Genomic DNA, 23,742 nt, shown 5'->3' with positions numbered 1-23,742 from the left:
CAACTAGGCAGAAGGCACTGGGCGCAAGTACCTGGAAGGCAGCTTCCGAGCTCACAGCACAGCAAGCATAAAAGCTCATCCACTTGCACGTAGTGTCTGTGCCATACAGCATGCATCACTCCCACAGCATCCAGCTTAAAAAGGGAGTTATAAGGGTATCAGACACTAGGACCCAAATTGACTCCTGACTACTTCAAACATCACATATAGAGCCAGACCAGAAGCACTGCTGCCCTCAATGCCTTCTATCAAGGGAGATGAATCCAGGCCTGCCTGATGAACATGGACACCTAAGCTGCAAGATGGGGCCACGGCTCACATTCTATTATCCTAGTCTTCCTCCACCCCCGTGCACAATTCATGCACATGTTAACAGCCAAAATTTTCTGGCTGAGTATGGTAAGGGTTAGGGAAATGAGCTGTAGCACACTATACACTGTAGAGGGTTAGAGGGTTTCAGTGGAGCTACAGTATTTGTTAGCAACACTCAGAGCTCACCCTCTGCAGCTTGGAGAGTCTCGAGTTCATGGCTGTTGCACCCACATCCAGCTAGAGTGCAAACATAGGGCATTGAAAAACTGTTCCATAAATGCCACCTCCTACCATTGGAAGTAGAGGAGCTTCATTTCCCATCCAAAAAGCTTTCTGAGATGGAAATGCTCGCCAACGCTTATGCAGGGCAGTCCCACCCACTGAAGAATCTTTTCTCTGGAAGGAATCACTGCTTCTTCCCCATATAACCCTTCCTCACAGAGCATCCTGTACTGTGGGAACTATTAGCATACTGCAGATCCCATTTCCCAAGCAGCAGCGAGATCTGCCTCTATGATTCACAAAGTCAACAGCTGAGCCACAAAGAACCACATCTCCTTTGAACTACACTGTTCCTTTACCTCTTGTGGAATCCTGATCTTGTCCAACTCAAAGAGGCAGTAACTTCTGAATCAATTGGGAAAACTCCCTTCCTTTTCCAAATGAAAATCTGATGTTTAAGTTTGATTTTTTTCCAAATCACCACTTCTCTAAGACAAGAGAGTAAAACTGCTGCAGCCTCTATCAGCTGGAAGTCCTCAAACATAGCAAGTGAGGAGGATTTACTCAAGGCTTTTAGAAATAGCTGAGATTAAAGAAAAACACTGCCAATTAAATCTAGGCTGGAGATGAGATGGGGAATGTTCTCTGGAGTTGGGCATCCTGCTCCAGCCTGTGGTTCTGCTGCCCTCTCCTGGCCACACACTGTCTTTAGGAAAACTGGGGAGGTTTCCTGACAGTGATGCAGTCAGCACCACTGTACGTGACCACAGATACTGTACATGAAGATCAGGAGCTAAATGTGGGCTCTGTTGTGCTCTCCCTGTCAAGAATGCCATTGCCTTGGCTCAGGTGCCCCCATAAAGGCAGGAAACAACGTTGCTTCATGTGCTTTATGCAGGATAATGTCTTCACTTTCCAATCTCAAATAGCATCTTCCTCTGTTGCAGGAAGACAAGGACAAAAACCAACTGGCTCTGCAGCTAGCTCCCCAGCCACAAACTGATGACTCTGCATCCAGCCAGACTGTTAGTGGAGGGAAAAGCAATTCCAGAAATCCCTTTGGCTCATCCCAGCCCAGGCACACACACAGTCTTCCCTGCTTACCTGCTCCTCAGGGTTCTCAAATGGAATCACAAGCACCACATCCCCGGCCTTCAGCTGCAGCTCATCACTGTCAGTAGCTGTGTAATCATGCATTGCCTGGACCTATTGACAAAGAAGAGCCACATACTTGTTAACACAGACCAGCACAGCCACAGGAACATCCTGGTGACTCTCACTCAACTCGTTACGCATCAACATCTGCACATCCTTTCTTTAGCTGGCTGTGTTTCCACATGTTCCCACAGTGTGGACCTAAAGTCTGCATTTACTCAAGTAGTTTCCTGTACTGTTTTAGCAATTGGACTTCAAGATTATTAGTAGTCATAGCCCCCCAGCTCTGTTACCCGTGTTTACTCTCCCTGCTTACTATAAGAGCATCGGTTTGGAACTTCAAGTGATCTTCTCCTGTTGTGTTTCCCTTTATTTCATCCTATCTCCTATCAGTATCTATGTTATAACCCTTCTGCTTCAAGCCAAAGTTCTTCACTTTGCCTGCTACAATAATATGCAGCTACTACAACAGTCCGTAATTCCGCCCATAATCAGTCAGAATGAGATGACCCTCCTGTTGTTCTCCAAAGTTTAGCTACTCTTCTGCTTCTGGTGGATTTCCCTAAAATGCAAACATAACTGAAATAGAAAAAGAAAGAATTCCTACAGCAAATCAGACAAAAAAGGAGTCTATCATTTCTCACTTTGAGGGTATAATGCACCTGCTCCCCTTTAATGGGTATGACAAAGGCCCTTCAGTGTGACATAGACCATGATTGTGATAAGTAAATTTAGTTAAACTGCTACAGGAAAAGAATCATCAGGAACTTAGTGCCCCACCAGCATGCACTCACCTTGAACAGAAATCCTGGGGGCATGTCAGCTCTTTCAGATGAAGCACCTCCTTCCACAGTGCCATTGACAGTAGCAGGGAAAGTCTCCACGACGACAGCGGGCAGAGAGCTCTGGTAGGCAGCAGTCAGGGAAAGAAAACGACCATTGAAAAAGGAGAATCCAAGATGGGCAGCTCACTGATTCATACCAAAGGATCCACATCAAAACCATCCATAACCTATTTGGGAATCCCAACTGTATACAAAGTTTCAGTGAGTTTTCTCAGCAGTGATAAGAACACCCCAAAGGACAGCAAAGACAGAGAAGGTGACTGCTGCCCTCCTTTCTTTATGGCTGCAAAGGTCAAGGAGGATTTAGAGCATTTTTGTTTGACCACACTCCTGGTAATTTCCATTCAATGCAGTCACAGTGCAGTTCTTGCGAAGTCCATGAAGAACTGACAACTCGCAAGTTAGAAACTACAAGAACCAAGCAGCCATAAGATAGACCTTCTCCAGCCCTTAAAATCATGATATAGTGTCAAAACAGAGGAAATCTGGGTATTCAGCAGATAAATACATAGAGCTCAGGATAGGTAAAGTAAATGGTGGGCAAGGAGGGGGCCATCAGATGATGAAAACTTAATACAGGAAGAAGGAGCTGTGGGCTGGACTCATGACACAATTTTTTTTTTTTAAAAGGTCTTCCAACTGAGCCTATCCCTAAGAATCACATAAGGAAAATACAACAGCTAACTCTAGCCTTTGAATAAGACCATTGTAAGTGCTGAAATGGCAGGGATGCATTTTTCCAAGCTGTTGCACACCTCTTTTCTCAGCCTAGTTTCCCATATGTCAGCTGTATGACAAACAGAAGTGGTGGAGAGAAGCAGCTATTCTCTCTCGTGGTACTTACTGATCCTGAATCCCCTTCAGTTTTAGATGCTTCAGCTCCAGCTGCTGCTTCAGATCCAGCTGCTTCAGCTCCTGCATGGGCTGCTTCTGTAGGCTGCAATACAGAAGCCATTCAGGTGGAGAGTTACTCTCGTTACCATCATGTCTGTGTGCAGAAAGTACAGCTCAGACCGTCCAAGTGCTCTCTACACGGTTGACTGCTGCCATCTGCTGACAAGCAGGTGAGGAACTTCAGCTACATTTGCCTCCCTAGTTCCTTGCAGCCTAGAGAAACCACAATAAAGCCTGAATTCCCTCTCTCAGCCACACAACAGGCAACATGTAAGAAAAAACAATGCAGTTCCCAGAACCTGCACACCTTTCTTTTCAAGATTTAACTTACTGATTTACGTACACAGTATCTATTATTACATCTACATTTGTTTGTATGTGAATATGCAGGACTGCTTACATGCCAACAAAGATCTCTCAATAGTCTCTTTCCAAGCATCAATAATCAAGGAACATTTAAGCCTTCACCATACTCCCAGGAAGAAAAGCATAGCAATAACATGTCCAGATGAGGAACTTCAAGCGGACCTAACATCTTTACGATGTTAGTTTTGAATGAAACTCTACTGAAAACTATGATGATTTTAATCCAATTTGATTTTTGATAGGCCAAAGAGTCGTGAATTTGGAATCTGTTTGTAATAATTTGCTATGACTATGCTGCATGGTGTCTGCGTGGTGGGGAGGGAAGAATCTAATGCACAGGAGCTACCTCCACCAGGAAGGATTATCCAGCATCATTTACAAACCACTGCCCAGCAGAGATTTCTCCTGGAAGTATGAAGACTAAAGTTTCAATCCACAGCAAAGAACCAGCTCTGGTACTTGTCCAGAGCTTCAAAGTCTTTGGTCTCTCACACCTGAAGCCAGACAAGCTCTGTTTTAATGCAGAAACAAAGACAACCATTTGCCACGCTCCCAGAAACTGCAGCAGCATAGGAATGAAGCTGGATTTGGTAGCATTAATGCTTCCAGCCAGGCACTATTAGAAAGACACCTGAGAAAAATCTCATGGGTCTAGTAAGGTCTGTTTTTCAATGTAATGCCTGAAAGTCTGCAATGCCAATCTATATTTGTTCAATCAGATAGCACACACACCTCTTTGTATAATCTAACTAGATTCCTGCTTTAAACTTGCACAACAGAGACTGCTAATACAGACACTTCTCATTTTTAACACATGGATAAACAGGTTTTTACATGCCTGCACGATTCATACATTTGATAAACACATGTACCTCCAAATACATCCATGTTCAAAGCAAAGCACTGTCCAGATATCTCACTGTTGCAATTCTAGTCTCAGTCTTACAGAAGCACTCTGACCAAGTTCAATTGAACGGTGAACTCTTCAACTTCTACCAGTTTCCCTGGAATCCCAGGGATAGCTTTGTTGAATCTGGGCTCTGAAGACTTTCCAAGCCAACTCACAGTGACTGAAGCCCAGACACAGTCTGTGGATTGATCCCAAACTCATCCTTCAGTCAGGCAGGTCTCTCCATTCTCATAATAATAGTGTCCAACAAAATAATGCAGATCCACCATGTTCTAAGCCATGCTCTGTGTGCCCTTCCTTCACCACAGCTTTCTCCCATCTTTCTTCATCGTACCTGGGCTAACATCAAGGCAAGCTGTCTATCTTCAGCACCAGTCAGGCCCATGAATCCCAACACTTTCTGAATTAACCCGGTCAGGCCAAAAGATGCACACGCTGTATAAAGCAACAGCCACGATAACCCCAACTCCACACTAATCTGAGTACTAGATATACACTGGCACTACTCTCCAAGTGGTTTCCTAATAACAGCAGGAATAATCAAGAAAGAAATACCTTGATTTAGCCAAAAGCCATCACTTAAACTTCACCTGCTCCAATGGTGCCATTTAACATATACTCTCCTCTCCTGACACATCCTTCCTCATGTTCCCCCCACCACCATGCCCACAGGCCTACATTGCCAGAGGATATTATAAATAGCAGACCTGTTCCCATCCAGCAGATGATTCCCAGAGCAGCTTTGGCAGTGCTAAGGTAAACGTATGCATATTAAATGCCACAAAGGCTTCTCCGGTTTAATTAGATTTGCTCCCAGGTTGCCTTTTATCTGGACTCAGTGAAACTGGAATTGGGACAGATGCCAGCACAACTCTATCTGGCCAAGCACGGTTTTTATGTGGAGAAGTGAAAAGCAGCTCACGTTGAGCCACAGATTGCTTAAAGCAGCTGATTTGCAAAAACAGTATTTAATAACCAGAGAAATTGGGCTTAAATTAATTCCCTGGATTTCAACAAAAGGCATTTTCATGTCAGCTACTTATTTTTCTGTTTTATGTACCTGTAGCCATACTAAAGTCTATAAAAACACTTGAGATCATGGGAAGAAGGAGAACTGCTCACTGCTGCTGCCAGGTTTGAAAGCTTTGTTTATTCCAACAGCAGCATCACACACACAAAACACAGGTTTACCTATCTGCAGAATTAAATAAGTTCTCCTCCATCCAAATTTCTAAGTTATTAACCCCATAGCATATGGGACTAGGTAAGCATCCAACAAATCTCTCATCACCATCTAAGAACAACATTAGAGCAAAAACACTTCAGAACGCTTGAGACGCAAGAGAATTCCCCAAAGGCAGGGAGCTCTGTCCTTTAACAGTGTATGGCACGTTCAGGTGGGAACTGGCATGGTGAGTGCATCTTGCCATAACAACATTCCCCAGTTGATTAAACTGTCCTTTGGATGAAATCTGCTTCCAAAACGGGATAAATGGTCTCAAATAGCTTTTGCACCCTAGGCTACACCACATTCAATCATACTTCACCCACCACCCGTCCACCTGAATGACAATTCAAGTGCTAATACACAGACTCCTTTCTAAGACAGACTGAAAATGAACATAAAAGAGAATGACAGGTTAAACACTAATGGCTGATAAAACATTCAAGGGAAACACCTTCCAACAGATTCATGTGAAGGAGAGCATTGGCTGCTGTGAGTCCTTGAGCCAAACTCTCAGCAAGAAAAAAGCTGCTTTCTTTCAGGTACTTACTCTAGGTGGGGATGTGGATTTTGAGAATCAAAAGACTTCTAGGACTTGATCACCTGGTGCAAGCCAAGGACATGAGGCTTATATCAACCCTATAGGCTACAACCAGCTCAAGCTGCAGGCATGAATGCCCAGATCAAACATTTTCTGTCTGCACTGTGAGCAAGTTTCAAAAGCAGCAGTGCTTGATGTATCTCCCAGTGGGCAGTTTTGCAGTGCTCTGAGACCTTCCCAGGCTCGATACACGTCTAAAGGGCATAAATGTTTAGGTTAAACCCTGTTTAGGTTCAGATGCAGAACACAGGCTGGATTGTTTCACATCAGCCTTTCTGACAATGATCTCAGAACATCACTGTCAATGAACTGCAAATAATGCAGATAATCTCAAACATGAATGTGCACCCAATGGTACAGGCAATAAGGACCAAGGGTACCCGAGTCTGGGGAGAAGGTCACAGCATCATGCCCAAGGGAAAGGTAAGCAAGTTAGCAGGGAAAGGCAGTGGGGTGGTTTGCTAGTAAAGACATTAAGCTACAGTGCCAGATGTGGCAATCGTGGTTATCCCAGGGCTTCACAAGGAAGGTGTACAAGTGGATTCAGCAGTATATGGAGAAACTTCAGTTTGAGGTGTGCAAAGAGGAAAAGCACAGAGGGAAGCGAGACAGATGCAAGCAGGGTTCGCACTGCCACATGCACAGTACATGATGAGAGACGTAAGGCATTGGAAGTTCTTACCTCCCATAAATCCCAAGGTAAAGACTACGCATGTCAAAGAGCAACAGAAACAAAACATGTTTAGATGCGATAATTTCACAAAGTACAAAATTACAGACACTGATCCATCTGAAGCAGATATACTCATTCAACAGCACTTACCTCTGCATGTTTTATTATTTTTTTTTAGTGTGCCAATTTATACACTCCTTCCTACAGCATTTCCAAATGAAGTACCAGGATATCTGAGCGAGGGTTATTCCTAGCTCTGGTATGAAAGGAGACAGCTAAGCCACATTCAGTTATCAGTGGCAGTACTGACAAGAAAAAAAAAAAAAATCATGGATTTCTGGTCTATCAGAGTTAAACATGCTCTTATCTCCTCAACCAACAGAGCTGCATGTCATTTCAGAACAAGACTTCAACCCAAATCTTTGGATCAGCAGTGAAATACTTTAACCTCTCTGCCATATTTCCTGCCCTGTTGGAAACAAATCCGACTCATTTGAAAATGGAGAGGTTTGTGCTAGGTTTAGTACTGTGGTTGCCACAACGAAGTATTTCAGACTCTTAAATGACTTCTGAAACTAACAATAAATGTGTAACACCACTAAATATGTTACTATTGAGCAGTTTTTAAAATCCCACTCAGCACATTTATTGCTTGCAGCAAACAATTCTCTTCTAGTTTAAATTTATATTCGCATCCAATGTCAACATACTCAATTATTCAAGTTATAACAGGTGATTCAGAACAACAAAAAACAAGCTTACTCTAGAGTATGTAGTAGTCATGCAGTCAAGAAATCCCAATCTGCCCATTTAAAGTTCCCAAAAGTGGCAGTTTGGCACCTTGGTGTTTATCAAGCTATGATAATAACTAGCATTTAGCAGATATAGTATTTTAATTTAGAAGATTCAAACTTTTAACAGAGATCTCACTGCTACAAAGACCAGTCATAAAGGCCCACTTGACTTCATGATATTGGAGAAATACTGTAAACATCAAAATTATATTATTACAAATTTTAATGGAAACCACAGGCCAAAACCACCTATTTCATACATAAGAAATGGAATGTCTTGGTAAAAGTTAATTGTAGTGCTTCTGAATTTGACTAAGTTCCTAGCACTTAGAAAGAAACCAAAGTACAGTCTCTGGTGGGACAGGAACAGGTACAGGCCAGACCAGAATTATGAATCTTCCTTTTTGATATTTCACTGTGGGGCAGTACGTTCAGGGAGGAAGGTGCATCCTTACCATGAACAGAGGCTATGTCATACTCAGAAAAAGGAGAGCCTCATGTCACTTGTATATCTGCCTGCAGCTTTATTCATCTTAAGCAACTGCAGACTACCAAGGTCTGTTTATTAAAAAACCCTTTGAGAACAATTTACAGCAGGAGCACAGAGCAGAAGTTGAATGCCTACTGATGGTTTAAATCCATACTGCATACAAAGCACGTCCATCTGTGGATGAGCATACATTGTGCTGAACTTGTTGCCCATCAGTTGATTATCTGAGCAAAGCATAAGCACCACAAAGACAACTAGTGCCACACTGTGGCCTGGCTAACAGCCACATGATTCTCACTGGACATACATATCCAGCAGAAAAGACCAAGGTGCCCATCCACAAGGCATCAGAGGTTGGTGGCATCCAGCCCAGCCACCCAGAGCTCAGGTCCACACTGTCATCGATGTGGGAGCGGGTCGCACCTCCCCTAGCAATAAATCACTTTCAAAGAGAGAGGGAATGGTGATATAAACCAACCTGAGAAGCAGGTGTGGGGGTCTTCCCCATAGTGGCATCTGGCTTAATGGGATCAAAATCCAGATCCAACAGGCTGGCTCCCTCCTGGAAGGGCCCAGGGGCATCAAACTTGGCAGCAGTGAGGAAGAAAAGCAGTACGAGCGTTAGACATGCACACACGCACAGTAGAGACAGGGTATGCAAGATCCAGGTGCTATGGCTGCAAGCGCAGAAGACAGCGTGGGAATGCAAACACTTGATGTGACTCCTGACTGTGCAATGCCTATAATCACAGACAGTAAAAGCAGGGCTCCACTGTAACCCAAACTGAAGCCTTTTCTGTAAGGCTTACTCACTTCCTCATCTCACCCAATGAGCTCACACAGTGCAAGCACCTGATCTGTTAAGGTCACAAGGATCGTTGCCACTAACCATTTCAGGTGGTCTTCTATTTATTTCCACACTTTATAGCTCATCTAGCTGCCTTGGTGTTCAAGGCTCAGGGCAGACTTATTTAACCTTGTATCTCAGCAATATAGATCCAGCTAGAAAAACAAGCAAGGCTCAGAACTCCCCAAGCTCCTAATTCCATCCAGACACAGAAACACATAACATAGCAGCTCACTCTAGTTAAGGGACTCAAGTTATTCTCCAGTTCAAAATGCTAAATCCAATGCTTTCCATTTCAGGTATCCAAGAAACACACACACACAAGTCTTCCAAAGCAGCATATGTGTGCTGCTGTCTTCAAAGTCAGCAGAACAACTTTCTGATTAACAAAGTAGCTGAAGATAATGATAGCACATTCACTAATTACCTTTAATAAAGTCACAACAAAGGAGCCCTTAGAATTCAAAACAATTGTCAACACATCTGCCTTTCAATTTAGCATAATAAGACACTCCTTGTATTTCGCTTCAGATGAAGCTCAAAGTCCAGGAGGAGTTGATCCCATATACACTGATCTCTGAAGTTCACTTGCCCTACCACTTCAGCTACCTTTCCAACAACACACCATATCTGGAAGGCTGATCTTCACAGTTGCACCACAGCCACACCATGGAAGAACTTGGGAAAAACAGCAACGCAATTTAAGTGAAAGTCCTCTGCATGAAAGCCCATACCACCATCATATTCACCTCCTTTAATTTTCTCTTACTGCAATTCTCTTCTGGACCTTTCCCTCCCTTAGGAACATCCTCTCCTCTTTCTGATATCCACAATTCCATGAGGACAACAAACCAAGTTCTACCATCTCACAACAATAAACCCTGACCAGTGTGTTAAAACTGGCATTGCAGCACACTCCTCCAGCATGCTCAGGCCATCAGGAAGGTTCAAACCCCAATCTTCACTTTTGTTTGGTGGCGGGATAGTCATGGAAGTATCTTACCTGTCATTCAAGACTTAAGCACAAGGCCTAGCACCCTTTGCCTTTACCCAAGATCTCCCACGAAAAAAGCTCACTGGAGCCAAGACATCTGATAGGACCAGTCCTGGCAATGCATGAACACTAGTGCCTGTTGAGATCTTCAATGAAGATTGATCTGGCAACCAGAGTCCTCCCTCAGAAATTCCATCTGATTGAATGTCACAGCAGATCCCATCCTGGGTCAGGGCACTGTTCAGGTGCAGAATACACCTGGCTAAGGGCAGGCATTCACATGGCAATACAAGATGCAAACCATGGGGCAGACAGAGCTGTCCATTATGATACAGGAGAAAGAAGTATAGAGAATGAGAGTGGCTCAGCTGCCTGTGGTCCCCCCACCTTCCCAACACTGCAGTCAAATAATCTCTGCTTTGTGAGCTTTATCTACTGCAATGCAAAATCTGACATCATCCTTCCCTCTCCACTCTACCTTGGTTCCTCAGCAGTGAGGTGGAAGGTGGCAAACCAGAGGCAATGGAGCAGCATGACATGAAGAAAAGTTAGCAAATGAGTCACAGGTGAGAACAGCTACAGGCATTACTTGTACTTGAACAAGCATTTAGGGAAAAATATATATAGTATATGTGTACATATGTAAGAATTACAAATGCAGGATATCTTATAAGGCAGCCAGAAATCTGGTCAGGCTCCTAGAAATGTAAGAACATCCATTTTCCTAGATCCAGTATAGAATGAACTCCCCAAGTGGGCATCCTCTCTTCCAGTGATGTCAATAATAAGGTAAATAAAGATGAAAATGCAATGCTTGAAAATGCTGTTCCCATTTTTAGGGTTTCAAAAGGCATCACACTGCAGGAAAAACGTACTCTTATGGGAGCTCCTGGCTGGTGAAGACAGACAGTCTGTGTCAGGAGCTCTGAATTCACAGAAGGCACAGTCCTGCCTGCTTAAGCTGCAGTCACCAATTCCTGTTGTTTTTTCCAATGTATGTGTGGGAAAAGTTAATAAAACGCCCCCATCTAAAGAGCACAAAATGCCTTCTGAAAAGGCAAAATGACAGGGTCAGTGCTTGGGATTATACACAAGTAGAAAAGACAAGCTTCATCCACACCTAGGATCCCTGGGCCTGGAGACAGAATTTAATAGGATGCAAGGGAAGCCACACTCCACATACACTGCCACTATATGAACACAGTGATAACATTCTGGCATCTTCCACCAGCTGAATTTCTCCCATTACTTCTATGAGCCAAAGCTCTCAAAGGACTATGTTTGCCAAAGCTGCCTTGCCTTCTAAAATAGCCCCTTATCTCTCCTTTCTCTTCTGAGGGTCCAATGCTGAGCTTGCCTTCCTCCTTTACCTGACCAGGTTTCATGGCTTGACACCTCCAAAGAAAAGAAAGGTCAAAAGAAAAAGTTCAGAGTCAGAGAAATACAATGCAGGGCATAGCAGCTAACCTGCGAAGGGGTTGTCACACTTATCTCAGGGACAAAATTGTCATCAAACAGACTGATGATGTTCTCCTGCTTGATCTCCTTGGAAGGGGTGACTTTTGGAGGCGGAGGCACCGGAGGCCCTTTCCTCAACTGCATGCAAGTGAGCACATGGCCACAGCACAGACGGCGACACCCAAAAAAACCAGAGACAGGAACCAGGTTAGCCACAACAATTGAAGGTGAGGGAAATCACAATCACAGGCACAGAGAAGGCTCCAATCAACTCCATCTGGAGAGAGAGGAAGGGAGAAGGGCAGCGTAAAACAAAATTAAAAAAACAACTAAACACACGCCTCCAGAGAAGGTTCGGCATCATTAGTTACACTTCAGCTATGGGCAAGTTTCCCTCTGCAGAGGGGAAGCGTAACACAATTAATATGCATTGACAGGACATGCATACATAATTAGAGCATGTGCAACCTTCCAAAATAAATAAAATCAACAGCAAAACCAACACCGGGAAGGAAGCAGTCCAGTTACTAAGAACACAATTCAACAGACCAGGCCAGTTCTGCCTCCATTTGCCATACTTACCATACCTAAAAGGAATAAGAGCCCAGACTCAGTCTGTCTTATTGTGGGATGCCCAAGAGGCCAGATTCTGATTTGCCCAGCAATGAGTTAAACAGTATACCATTAGGTCAGAAGGAATTCCTCATGGCTTCTTACCATGTATCTCAGTTTTAGGAAAGAACACTTGAATTTCCTGAGAAGCCAGGACTGCTGCGGGTCCAACCCTGCTCTCAGTTTCACCAGTGCACATCGACAATAATGAAGTGTAGCTCAAATGGAGATCCCAGAGAAAGCAAAATGAAGACTGACCTTGTGGCACTAACACACCCTAATATCCTCTTATCATGCTAAAAGACTCAGCCTTACACTGCATCCAGCCCCAGTGGGAAGCTGTGGTAGACCCTCCCTGGATCAACTGATCCACACCCTCTTCACATTTTCTCGTGTCCAAGGCTCAGTGCTCTCTTGTAGTTCCAATCAAACTCTGAAGGGCTGTTTCTGTATTGTAACAAACCAGCCATACAAGTTCCCTGCAGACTGGGAGGCTCCAATTACAAACTCAGCGCTAAAAGGATCCTGACATTTCTGTGATTTACTTTCCTAAAATCATCCCCTACCCTCTCCTAGTGTCTTTAGAGACTTCCACAGCATGCAACATCACCTCCAGCTGCAGTTTAGCACCATTTCTAAGACAAGAGAACTGCTTGTTTAAATTGGGTTGTACCTGAAACTGCACAAAGCATAAAGAACTTTGCTGACAGAATAAATCCCCTAAAGTCTTTTTGCTGATTTGGATCCCACAGAGCTTTATCTGTCTAAAAATTCAACGCAGCCCTGCTGTTTTCAGAAGTGTTTTTACAGTGTTTCAGTGGTGTAACTGAGAGCAAAAAGTTGAACCCTTGAAATTTCCCAGACCCCTCAAGCCCTGTGTTACCATCAAACTACTCGGTGCAGAGCTGCAGCCAAAAGACAGAAATTCCAAAACAGCTATTTTTCCTCCCTGTGGGGTCAGCTCCAACTCTTGGCACCTAGGTAGCACAGAGCCGAGCTCTTGTTCTCTGTAGTGAGGTCCAGGAAAAATGAACTGCACATGAAGCAGGAACGAGCTGCCAGGCGGTGGCAGCACACGCTGCAAAACACCATTTCAGCCTTGCCTTGACACTCCAGAAGCTCTGCTGGAATATTCTGCTTGCCCAACATGGGGCAGCCTCCAGCCCCATTCCTGTGGGCAGGAAGGCAGCAAGTGAACGAGCAAGCACTTGCAGCCTGGCAAAAACAAGGTTTATGTGCGCTATTTAAAGGAAAGGGAAAACAAGTCCACAGGCAGTGAAAAGCTCAATAGATTTGTACCATTTCTTGTTCCAAATTTCCACTAAGTTGTGGCAACCTCTGAAAAAAAAAACAGTAAGGCAGTTCTAGAAAGAGATACGCTATTCTCACCCTTTAAATACACAGATTCCACTCCAACATCCTAGCCTGGGTGGTGGCAGTGAAGCCACTCTACACTGTACAATGCTGGGTATGCAGAGACCCTGGAAAAGTCCTGCAAAGATATACAGCCAGGCATCTTCCCATGTGACAGGCTGGAAAAGGCCTTCTTGCCAGTGTATAAATATTCTTTCTTGTCTCTAGATTCTCTGAAAATCAAAAACACAATGGAGGGAAAAGCATTGTGAGAGGCCAATGGGAGACAGCCCTACAACCACAGGGCTGGATTTGGAATCATACTGCAAGCCATGACAACAGCAAAGAAGTCCTGCGTTACTTTCATCATTTTTTTTTAGCAGCAATAAGTATTTCTTACCAGTTGGACCAGAACCCTCCTCGGATTTAATTCTTTCAGGAAGATTCTTCCTTGCTGTCCGACTTACTGAAATGCAAGGACTAGTACCAGACATGATTCTGGCCTATTTATTCTTCCCTACCATACCTTTTCCCCACTTACCAATAAGGGGATGGGGAAAGGAAGCAAATATTTTCCTTAAATCCCAACATATCATGCACTAAGAAGCAGCTGCTACATTCTAAACATGCTACTGGGTATCTCCCATGTGAGGAGAAAACAAACAAAGGCCTAAGAAACACCACATTGAAGGTATCAAAAGCCTCCTAACAGTCCTCTCCCTGCTAGCTAGCTGATTTCTTTATAGAGTAATATAACAACCTTATTTTTAATCCCAAGATTAAAATAACAGATTAAAAAAGTATTTTTTACTATATTAAAGTAAAGCATCATGCAAAATACTGACGTTCTGCTTATCCATATAAACATTAAACTTTCTTCTTCAGATCCTCCTCAGTTAGGGAAGCTCCTGGGAAGAGGCAGAACCATTGAATTCCTCAGGTTAATTCAAACGTAAAGAGCAAACTCTTCTGCCTAGCTACGTGCTCCCTGGGTTTTCTTGATCACCCTACCTGACAGGGAAATACATTACTGGCCTCGGCCCAGTATGGGCAATTCAGAGACAGCTTGGTTCTTCCCTGCACAATACAGAGATAATCGATTAACAATTTGCATTCTCAGAAATCTCATGCTTGCCCCCACTGATGAAAAACAACCATCAGATGATATTCTGTGCTCAGAAGCAGGAAGAGGTCCAGAAAAAAGCAACTCATGGATGCCTTTGACTCAGAGAGCACTGGTCATACAGTAGAGACATGGTCAACGTCATGGGGATGCTACCTGAGATGGTGATTTTGGGATGCTTGCCCCAGGTGCTTCCAAAGTGGACGGTTCCAGCTCATGGTTGACAGTCTTGGTCTCAGGGCTGGTGATGGGAGATCCATCTGGTGGAGGCGAGGGGCTTTTATTTGCTTTCGCTGGGGTGCTGTCACTGAAGGAAAAAGAGAGAGGGAGAAAGAAAGAGAGAGAAAAAAAAGAGAAAAAGAAAAGAAGTCTGAGCCAGGAGCCTAAGAGAAGTTGAGCTAACCAGCACAGACCATTGGTCTCCACTGCCTGTTTGCTTCACTGCCCAGAGATGTGATGAGGATACCTGGAGCCTCTACAAGCTTCTGACAAACATTTTTGCTGAATCACTTGCTGCCCAACAACTGCAGCAGGATCACTGGGCAGTGGGCTACCCCAAACATTCCTGCTGCATGAATATATTTTGTGTCAGATATGGGTGAAAAAAGGGGAAGAAAAAAAAAGCACAGTCATCCTTTATTCTCACTGATTGTATATTAAGTGCCTATCTTCCAGTACTACATCTCTAGGGAAGAGTATGGGGAAAGAAATCCTGTGCAGGTCATTTTTTAACTTTTCCAAATAAATATTCTGAGTGGTATCATACTGACACCTGTATGGGTTGTCACCAACAGATCCACATGCATGCAGCAATACCTGAACTAAGGCAGCAGTAAAAGATACGTGGTACAAACGGTCTAAGCTGCAGCAGGGAAAAGCAGACTGAGGTTTTAGAGATCATACCAGACAGCAAAGAAACAGTAAGATTTTGGCTAATAAACTCTATCATGCAAAGGTTCCCTCAGCCTGTTTTCAATGATGAACTCCTTATGCCTTTGCCTTCCCAACTGGTCCTTGTTCCAGGACCATTTCTGACACAGTCATGGAGGATTCTTCAGAGAATTAAGATGCAAGAAGCATATGCCAATAGTATTTTTTGGTTTGTAACTTGGCCAGATATGGATTTCTGAAAAAAAATGGCAATAGGCAAATGCCTTTCCCTAAAGGCATGTGCTGGCAGACATCAAGTCTGTGCTTGAACTTCTGGAATCATGAGATATTCACCTAAAAGTTGGTTATTTAAATTGAGAATTTAAATTGGGGTAAAGATAAATCAATTTTCCCAGCCTCATTCTCAGGAAAAGCTGAAATATTCTGACTCCCCATAAAGCATCTTATCAAAAGTCATGCACAAGCACTCACACTAATAGGGGCATTTTAGCAGAAGTTTGGCCAAACTATTCACTGAAGAGGCTATTACAGAATATTTCAAAAGGGCTGTGCAACCTCATCTACAGGCACCAGTATTTCCCTCCATTTACAAAGATCAAGTTGCAGCTCTTGTAAGGCTAAAGGGCATACTTTCCTACAACCTGAGACAATAAATCCTTGCACAGACTCAAAACTGCAATGAAGTAGACCTGAGAGACATGTTATTTCTGTGCTCTGTGCTGAGAGCACCCACAGCAATGGAGATGTACATCCACTCACACTCGTATGCATAAGGTGTGATGGTCATTGGCTAACATGCACGATAGCCTCATTCCTAAACACTCACAAAAAGGGGAGCAGTAAGAGGAAAGACAGAAAGGCATTTCAGAAGACTCCCCTTCCCAAGCAAGCGTATCCCCCTGCTCAGCATTCCAGCTTTCAAGCTTCCCCACCCCATTTGCTTTGCCCTCAACCATCCCTTCCCTCCACTTTCTCCCCATATACATACAGCCCACACACATTTTCCAACAATGCACTTGCTCTCTGGTTCACATGCAGGTCAGATGTTTCTGGTAACAGTGACACCAGCAGCATACAAACATGATGCAACAAAATCAGTGATGTTCTATGCCAGCAGCTCTCTACCAGGGGTATACACACCAAAGAAAGAAAAGGGGAAATAAATAGGGAAAAGGCAAGAGGGGGGGACTGAAAAACACATGTCAACTCTTGCAGCTCTCCAATTTGATTGGATATGCCAAGTGTCCTTCCTAAGATACCCCCAGAAATCACTTTGACATAGCGGGTTGTGTGAAAAATTCTATGGCATTGCCATGATCGTGCTACTGATTAAGTAGTAACAGTCACAGAGCAAAGGTAAGGAAGTCCTGCTCTAAATGAGAGTTACCTGGGAACAGCAGGCTTCACACAACTTATCCACCGCATGGAAATCCTGAAATGACTTCAGGAGAAGCTTACCTTGCTACTATTCCCATTGCAACACCATTACAGCATCATCTGAGGTGGACACAATGACCTTCCTAAAGCTTAGCCTCACAGAAGACACACGTCTTCAACTATAGCACACCACTTCTGGGATCACAGACTGGGTCCTACAATACCTCGTCACAATGAGACCTACAGAAGGATGGAAATAATAAGAAGACACAGTGACCTGCAGCTGGACTACTAGGATTTCTTAAACCCCCAGACAATGCTAGGAGTCCTGGCTACCAGTTGGCCACAAGGATAGGTTTCTCTAACTAAGTAATTGAAAAGACCGTTTCTCCTTATAAGAAAAGAGCTCGTGATTATTTCCTAGAGGCCATGAAATGACTCTGTCGACTTACTTGTGGTATCTGGCAGTAACTTAATTTGGAGATCTATTGGTGAAAGACTGCCACATGAAAGGCAGCCCAGTTTCTTCCTCTCATCCCACAAGGGCTGCAAGGGCCCCCACACCAAAGCTCTCATTAAGTCAGTGCTATTTACAGCTTGTTTGATGTGTTGGCTGATCCCCCGAGGAAAATGCCAGTGCTAATTTTGACTGAGCCTTTTCTAGCACCTTTATTCCTGCACTTATTGCTTTGCACGCATTTAGCTAATGTGACCAGCACCAAATCAACCTGTCACCAGGATCCCATGGCTTTCACAGGAAGCTACACGCTCCACACCACACAGAGAAGGGTCTTGTCTCTGAATGGACTGCTTGCTCCAAAAACAACAGGGAAAACCTGAGTGCAGGAACTGACCAAATGGGAGTACCAGAGAAGAAGGAAGTCAAAAGAAGATGGTGTGTGCAGTCTGTCATTGCTTTTTTATTATTATCTTTTTTAGTTTCCATGAGCAATTGAGAAGCAATGCCAAATCCAGGAATATCAGGCAGGGAAGAGACAGGGGTGTCACCTTTCTTCTGCAAGTTGAAAGCCAGGAACAAGGTCTAATGCAGTTACCACAGCTGAAGAAAAAACCCAAATGCCACCAGTCTCTTTTAATGATCTCCTTTAACGAGCTTCTAGACTCCTCAGGCAGGTCATCTATTCTGGAAGAGCAGACTAACATCTGCAGATGGGGTTCCTATGTGCTTCTAACAATCCTACACTGAAACATGGAACTAAATCTCCAATATGGTAGAAACAGGCAAGCCACCTCCTGCCAAGTTCTCAAGTTGAAAAAAAACAGTGTGGCACCTCAGTTATGGCTCAGATAGGGTCTTCTAGCTAAAAGTAATAGGGTTCTATTTATTTATTTAAGCATCACAGCTGGCTGAACACTCAAGAATTATTCCCGCATAAAAAAGGCAGCAGGGGAGTCAGAAGAAGAAAAAAAGCACCTACGTACTCACGTGTCCAGGGACACAAATGTACCTTCTTGCTGCAGATCAAAGAGCAATGCAATCCTTGACTTTCCTTCCTCACACAAAGGGTTGTGCATTTCTCTGTACCCCTGCAGCTGCTCTGATAGCAGAACCCCCAGCACAGCCTGGGTCAAACACCTTAATTGCTGCACCAGCCAGAATTTGTGTGTGCAGCAGGAGGATGTTGTGGTTAGAGCTCATCCAGATGAGATTTACAAGCTCCCTCTCCGCTGTAGCATCTGCAGGGGCTGACAAACAATGTCTGGAAGTGCTACATCTCCTGGTGCAGTCACGGCAACTCTGGCTCATGGTTAGAGACAGACGTACAGAGAAGCACTGTGAATCCTTCTTCTCAAGACATTCAATATTCTTCATTTGAGGAAAAAAAATATTTGCCCATCAGCTTCCCTGTGAAATTACCATTCTCTTCCCTCCAGACAGGATGTACAGCAGAGAAAAAGAGAAAGGTCAGTGGGAAAACAGGATCAGAAAGCAAGGATCCCAATTCACCAGCACTTGTTCTTATTGCTGGCAAAATATCATCTTGACAACAACAGGAGTTTTTTTTTCCTCCATATAAGGACACCATGGAAGGAATATCAACACAAAAAGTAGGAAAAAACACAAATTAGGGGAAGTTTCTAGGCCATTATGCAGCAATCCCTGCTTTGCCTCAGAGCACATTCTTGCCAGAGTCCTTAATCTTGGCTACAATAACTCTAGGCATTGTAACAAACTGGTTACACAATGCCAAGGCTGTCTTGAAAGGCAAGCTACTGATGCTAGCCTCTATGCAGGACAACAGAGGCTTCCCTTTCCAGCAGCTCTGCACAAATCTTAAATGGATGGAACAAGTCAGTGAGGATCCTCAGAAACAGCAATTAAAGAACAAAGCCGGAAATGTCCTTCTCCCATGTCAGTGTCCTCCCACTGCAGAACAGGACAGACAGTAGGTAGACAGGACTCTGTGTGTGTGAGAGCTGCCTACTGGTCCTCCTGGGCCAGGAAGGGAATGAAAATGCAGCATTTCAGAGCTGTTCAAAAGGGCAAGCCCTGCTAGGTAAAACTAGATCTTGTTAATCAACAAATTAGGCCTTATTTCCCCCATACAACCCAGTATCACACTTTTAGTTGCACAAAAATAACCAAGCAAACAATGCCTGAGCTTTCACACTGCTTTCTTACGTAGGAAAGGTTGCAAGGATTCAAACCAGGCACACAAGCAGTTAATGGGATTATCCAGACACAGACCTCAGCAGGTCCCAGCAGGCCATGAACACACGATATCATGCAAAGGGCCCCTCGCCCATCACAGGGTTAATACGTGCCAGGCTGTTAAGAGTCCAGCAACAGCCTCTCCAGTTTAAGGAACTAAATCAAACACATATTGAAATGCTGCTCTCCGTACCGGTACCTGCTCATCTTTTTCCTCAGCCTGGCGAACAGTTTAGTTTTCTTTCTGTTGAGGACGGCACGCAAATCATTTCCGTTACAGGACAGCACAGTCAAACCAGGGAGGAAAAGTTAAGCTTTCAAGCACCCATTCAGCACCCTCCTTCCACCCATTTGTCAGTTAGATGCCAGAGCGATGCAGGAGGATAACTGCACCTCTTCTCACATCTTGGCATTAACTTCCTGCCACTGTATCCATCTCCAATCCCTTTCCCAGCAGAGAAGGGCTAGGAAAGCATCTGCTCTTAACATAGCCACGAAAGGCAAGCGAACGGTGAGAGCTATTTCTTCCTGCTCATTCTTGTCCTGAACCATAAGGACAGGACAGATGTAGAGACAAGGGCTTCACAGTATTTCCTGATCCCTGCAAGGCATTATTGTCCTCGCAAATCTTCAGTATACATCCTCCTATAATTCCCCTGAGCAAAGGGTAACAGTCACTCTTGGGACAAGACTCATCTCATCTAAGACACCCATTCCATTCAACAGTTTCTGGGCAGGCATAATGACAAAAGGTAACAAGTTCATTGAAAACTCTTTCATGCCAAAAACTTAATGCTACAACCACAAAAACACATCTGGGTCCAGCTGTCACTACAGCCTGCAGTCACTTGCTGGAGTAAGAAAGGAAGGAAGAAAAAGGAGCTGGGAAAGCAATGGCTCCAGCCTTTACCTGTCCTGCTACCTTATACTCTTCCAGGTGGATGCTGGTATCATGATAACACGGTGCAAGACAGCAGGAGGATAGGCACCACTGCCCTGCATAAGGCTTCAGTCTTGTTGGTGATTATGAACAGACACTATGCGCTAACTTAAAGAGAAGATACTACATTCACAAGATGCATCTTAAGTATTTGGCGTTAGCAATTCAAAATTCAGGGCCCAAATTTAACTCAAATTTTGTCTTTCCTTTAAAGAAAGTTGGCAAACACCATACATACTGCCAGAACGATACAAGCAACTCATCTATGCATGACTGAAATTGGAGGTTAAGCTGGGAGGAGAGTCAAGGGAGCACAGAGGTCTCAGCAGTTGATGCAGCCCTTTCCAAATCAACGTGCTGTGACTGCAGCTTGCCCTTCTTGCTGATTTCACCTCCTCCCTACATTAATACACCAATTGAGGACATGGGCTGTGCTCCTGCTCACCAGGCATGTGGGATTAGCAGCAGCTGGAAGCGAGAGTCCTACACTGTATCATCACTCTCACATTTGGATGGGATCCAAATGCAGCCTCATCCAGAGCCTGACCTCTCCCTCCCTTCTTGGTGCTACAGAATGTGCAGATTTGCAGTTAACCTATACAGACTGGACCCAGCTGCAGAAAAAAAACTCAAGGACTGGAGGACCCACGCTCCTTGCATCCACACAGATGGGAAGTGCTCTGAGATCAGAAAGCCTCATATTAGTGAGGCTACTACTACATCCACAATACACACAGAGGTAACACATCCCCATTTGGTGCACAGAAGGGGCACAGGGCTTTTGGTGAGCAGAATGTTTGAAGTTTGGAGGGGCAAAGGGAAGGCTGGAGAAACAAAGGGGCTCTTGGCCCTCAAGCTCAGAAGTTGCAGGTATGTGGTGGAAGCTTAAGAAAAAAAAGGGAGGGGTGCAGGGCAACCAGACCCAGGAGGAATGGCAACCCAGTGTTACGACACTGCTGCATGGAAAGACTTTCAATACAGCATATATGCCAGTCAGTTGCCTAAATATAGGCACACAGTAGAAGCTGAGGCCTACAGCTGCTATCCTACAAAGACTGGAGGTATTGCATCATGTCTCCCAGCCCAAGAGCAATCTCAGACTTGCTCTAGCAGTTTTCAAGGAGGGCACTGGCTGGGTATGTGCAGGCAATCAAATTACTCCCCAGCTGACAACATGGAAGCTTCAAGACCCCAGTAGAAACCCACTCTGTTCCACAGCCTGTCCTTCTTCCTCTGCAAAGAGAAAGACACCGTATCCAGTTACTCGTTACTGACCTGGGCTGTGCTTTAATGGGAAAGGCATTGCCTGAGTACTGCTTGTCTAGACCCAGCAGGACGTCATGGAGGTTTTGGTTCAACTGCAAAATACAAAACAAAAGAGAGAAAAAGAATGAGAAAAGTGCTCAAAGAGAGTCCGTGCTGGCCTGCTTAGGCTGACAAAGTGCAGTCTTGTGTCTATACATGCATATACTCAGCTGTCCCATGAAGGAACAGTCCTACATCTGTTTCTACTCCCTTCATGGGATAAAAAACCTACACTGAAAACATTGAAAAACTGCTGGCGCCTCATGGAAATGCTGTCTCCTGAAGACACCATCCTCTCTGCCTCTTTCTTATCTGCCCCCACCTAAGTCCCAACAGGCACCGCTGTAGAAGCAGGCAGCGTTTAACTGAGTCTTCCATGTTCTGGAAGTGAAGATCCACTCTAGTTTTGTAGCAAAGTTGCTCCTTATGAAACAGGAATATGGCAGCAGGACTTCAAGCCAACAGCAAGTCTCGACCCCGCAGGCTGCCTGGGCCATCCAGGTTTGGGCAGAACCTGGACCTCTTGGCAGAAATGCAATGTCAGGAGTTAAACTCTTCCTGACACCAAAGGCTGAAATATTCACTCTGGACACTCCTATTCCAAAACAGACAATTCACAAACAAGACTGGATGCCAGATTCATCATCAATAGGAGGAGGGATCCAATGCAATCTATGTCAGAGGCATTGCGTCGGCAACACCAGCACTTAATTGGATGCTATTACAGTAATAAGAAACAGATGGTTCTTACAGAACAAAGCAAAAGGCCTGTTCTCATGAAAAAGCCCTAAGGAAAGAAACATCCACATAAGAGGAGAATTCCTGTCTAGCAGGCCTCTTTCCCACCTCCTGCAGAATGAAACTGAATAGCAACAAAGTGATAATTGTAATAACCTTCCCTCTTTTTAACAATAAGTTCACCTCCTGGTCGAGAAGAGCAAGCCATTAACTGGAAAGGTCCCCATGAAATGTCAACATAGCTCAGAATTGATGTGTTACAACACAGCAGTAGGCCCCTGACTGCTGGGAATTCAATGACTGTTACACAGCTGTTTGCTGCTTAGCAGCTGTCTTGTTAGGCAGACAATGAAGAGGCAGGAATACCGAAGGTTTCCAGCTGGATTCCCCACTGCTCATCAAGCTTAGTGCAACATTTCCAGAGAGTCTATCAGCCATTGGTGCAACAAAAAGGCCTAAGGAATTCAAGACTTCTCCAGCTTTTAAAGAACAGAGCATACCTATATAAGAAAGTGGCACTGGGACGATTTCCCACAGACTATTTCTGAGGTTTCTGTTGGGTGCTGGCACACAACACAAATCCAGCCTGCCACTAGGTTATGAAACTGCTTACTGCTGTTGAGTCCCAGCCCATGACACACAGGTAGCTTCATGGAAGGGCCACACTAGATATTCAAATGCCTTCTCTTGGGTGACAGGGCAGGAAAGAAGACAAAGCAGTGAATTACTGCTGAGAAGTGCCTTCCTAATCTGAGTTGGAGTTCAGTCTCAGTGCTGGGCTGACATGCAGGTTGACAGATTCCCCTGATGTTTCTATCTCCACAGCCAGCTGAGGGTTCAGAGCAACTTGCTGCCAGGCAGTGGTCTGAGTGGACAGATGCCAGGCTGAGTGCCTTGGTTAAAGGTTACAGATCCAGACTTTGGAGGAAACAGAGAAAGCAAG

General features: G+C 44.4%; 1 protein-coding gene across 8 annotated transcripts in view; it reads right to left on the bottom strand.

The window, feature by feature from the left end:
* Window positions 1-23,742, bottom strand: part of BIN1 (bridging integrator 1) — an 85,521-nt gene that overhangs the window by 5,282 nt on the left and 56,497 nt on the right. The window contains exons 9-18 of one of the 8 annotated variants that reach the window (XM_065750510.1): window positions 22,032-22,114; window positions 20,010-20,060; window positions 15,031-15,181; window positions 11,796-11,924; window positions 8,966-9,073; window positions 7,213-7,236; window positions 3,379-3,471; window positions 2,484-2,594; window positions 1,639-1,740; window positions 499-549 (exon numbers count right to left, since the gene is read on the bottom strand). In XM_065750510.1, coding sequence (XP_065606582.1) covers window positions 499-549; window positions 1,639-1,740; window positions 2,484-2,594; window positions 3,379-3,471; window positions 7,213-7,236; window positions 8,966-9,073; window positions 11,796-11,924; window positions 15,031-15,181; window positions 20,010-20,060; window positions 22,032-22,114 — 903 coding nt within the window. The remainder of the gene's footprint in view (window positions 1-498; window positions 550-1,638; window positions 1,741-2,483; window positions 2,595-3,378; window positions 3,472-7,212; window positions 7,237-8,965; window positions 9,074-11,795; window positions 11,925-15,030; window positions 15,182-20,009; window positions 20,061-22,031; window positions 22,115-23,742) is intronic. The other 7 variants (XM_065750513.1, XM_065750514.1, XM_065750515.1 and 4 more) reach the window with 7 other exon arrangements.

The sequence above is a fragment of the Cyrtonyx montezumae genome, unplaced genomic scaffold (assembly GCF_038088225.1).
Source record: "Cyrtonyx montezumae isolate F1298 unplaced genomic scaffold, pur_monq_1.0 scaffold_7, whole genome shotgun sequence".
In the NCBI taxonomy this organism is placed as follows: Eukaryota; Metazoa; Chordata; class Aves; order Galliformes; family Odontophoridae; genus Cyrtonyx; species Cyrtonyx montezumae.
This window is presented reverse-complemented; position numbering and strand designations above follow the sequence as displayed.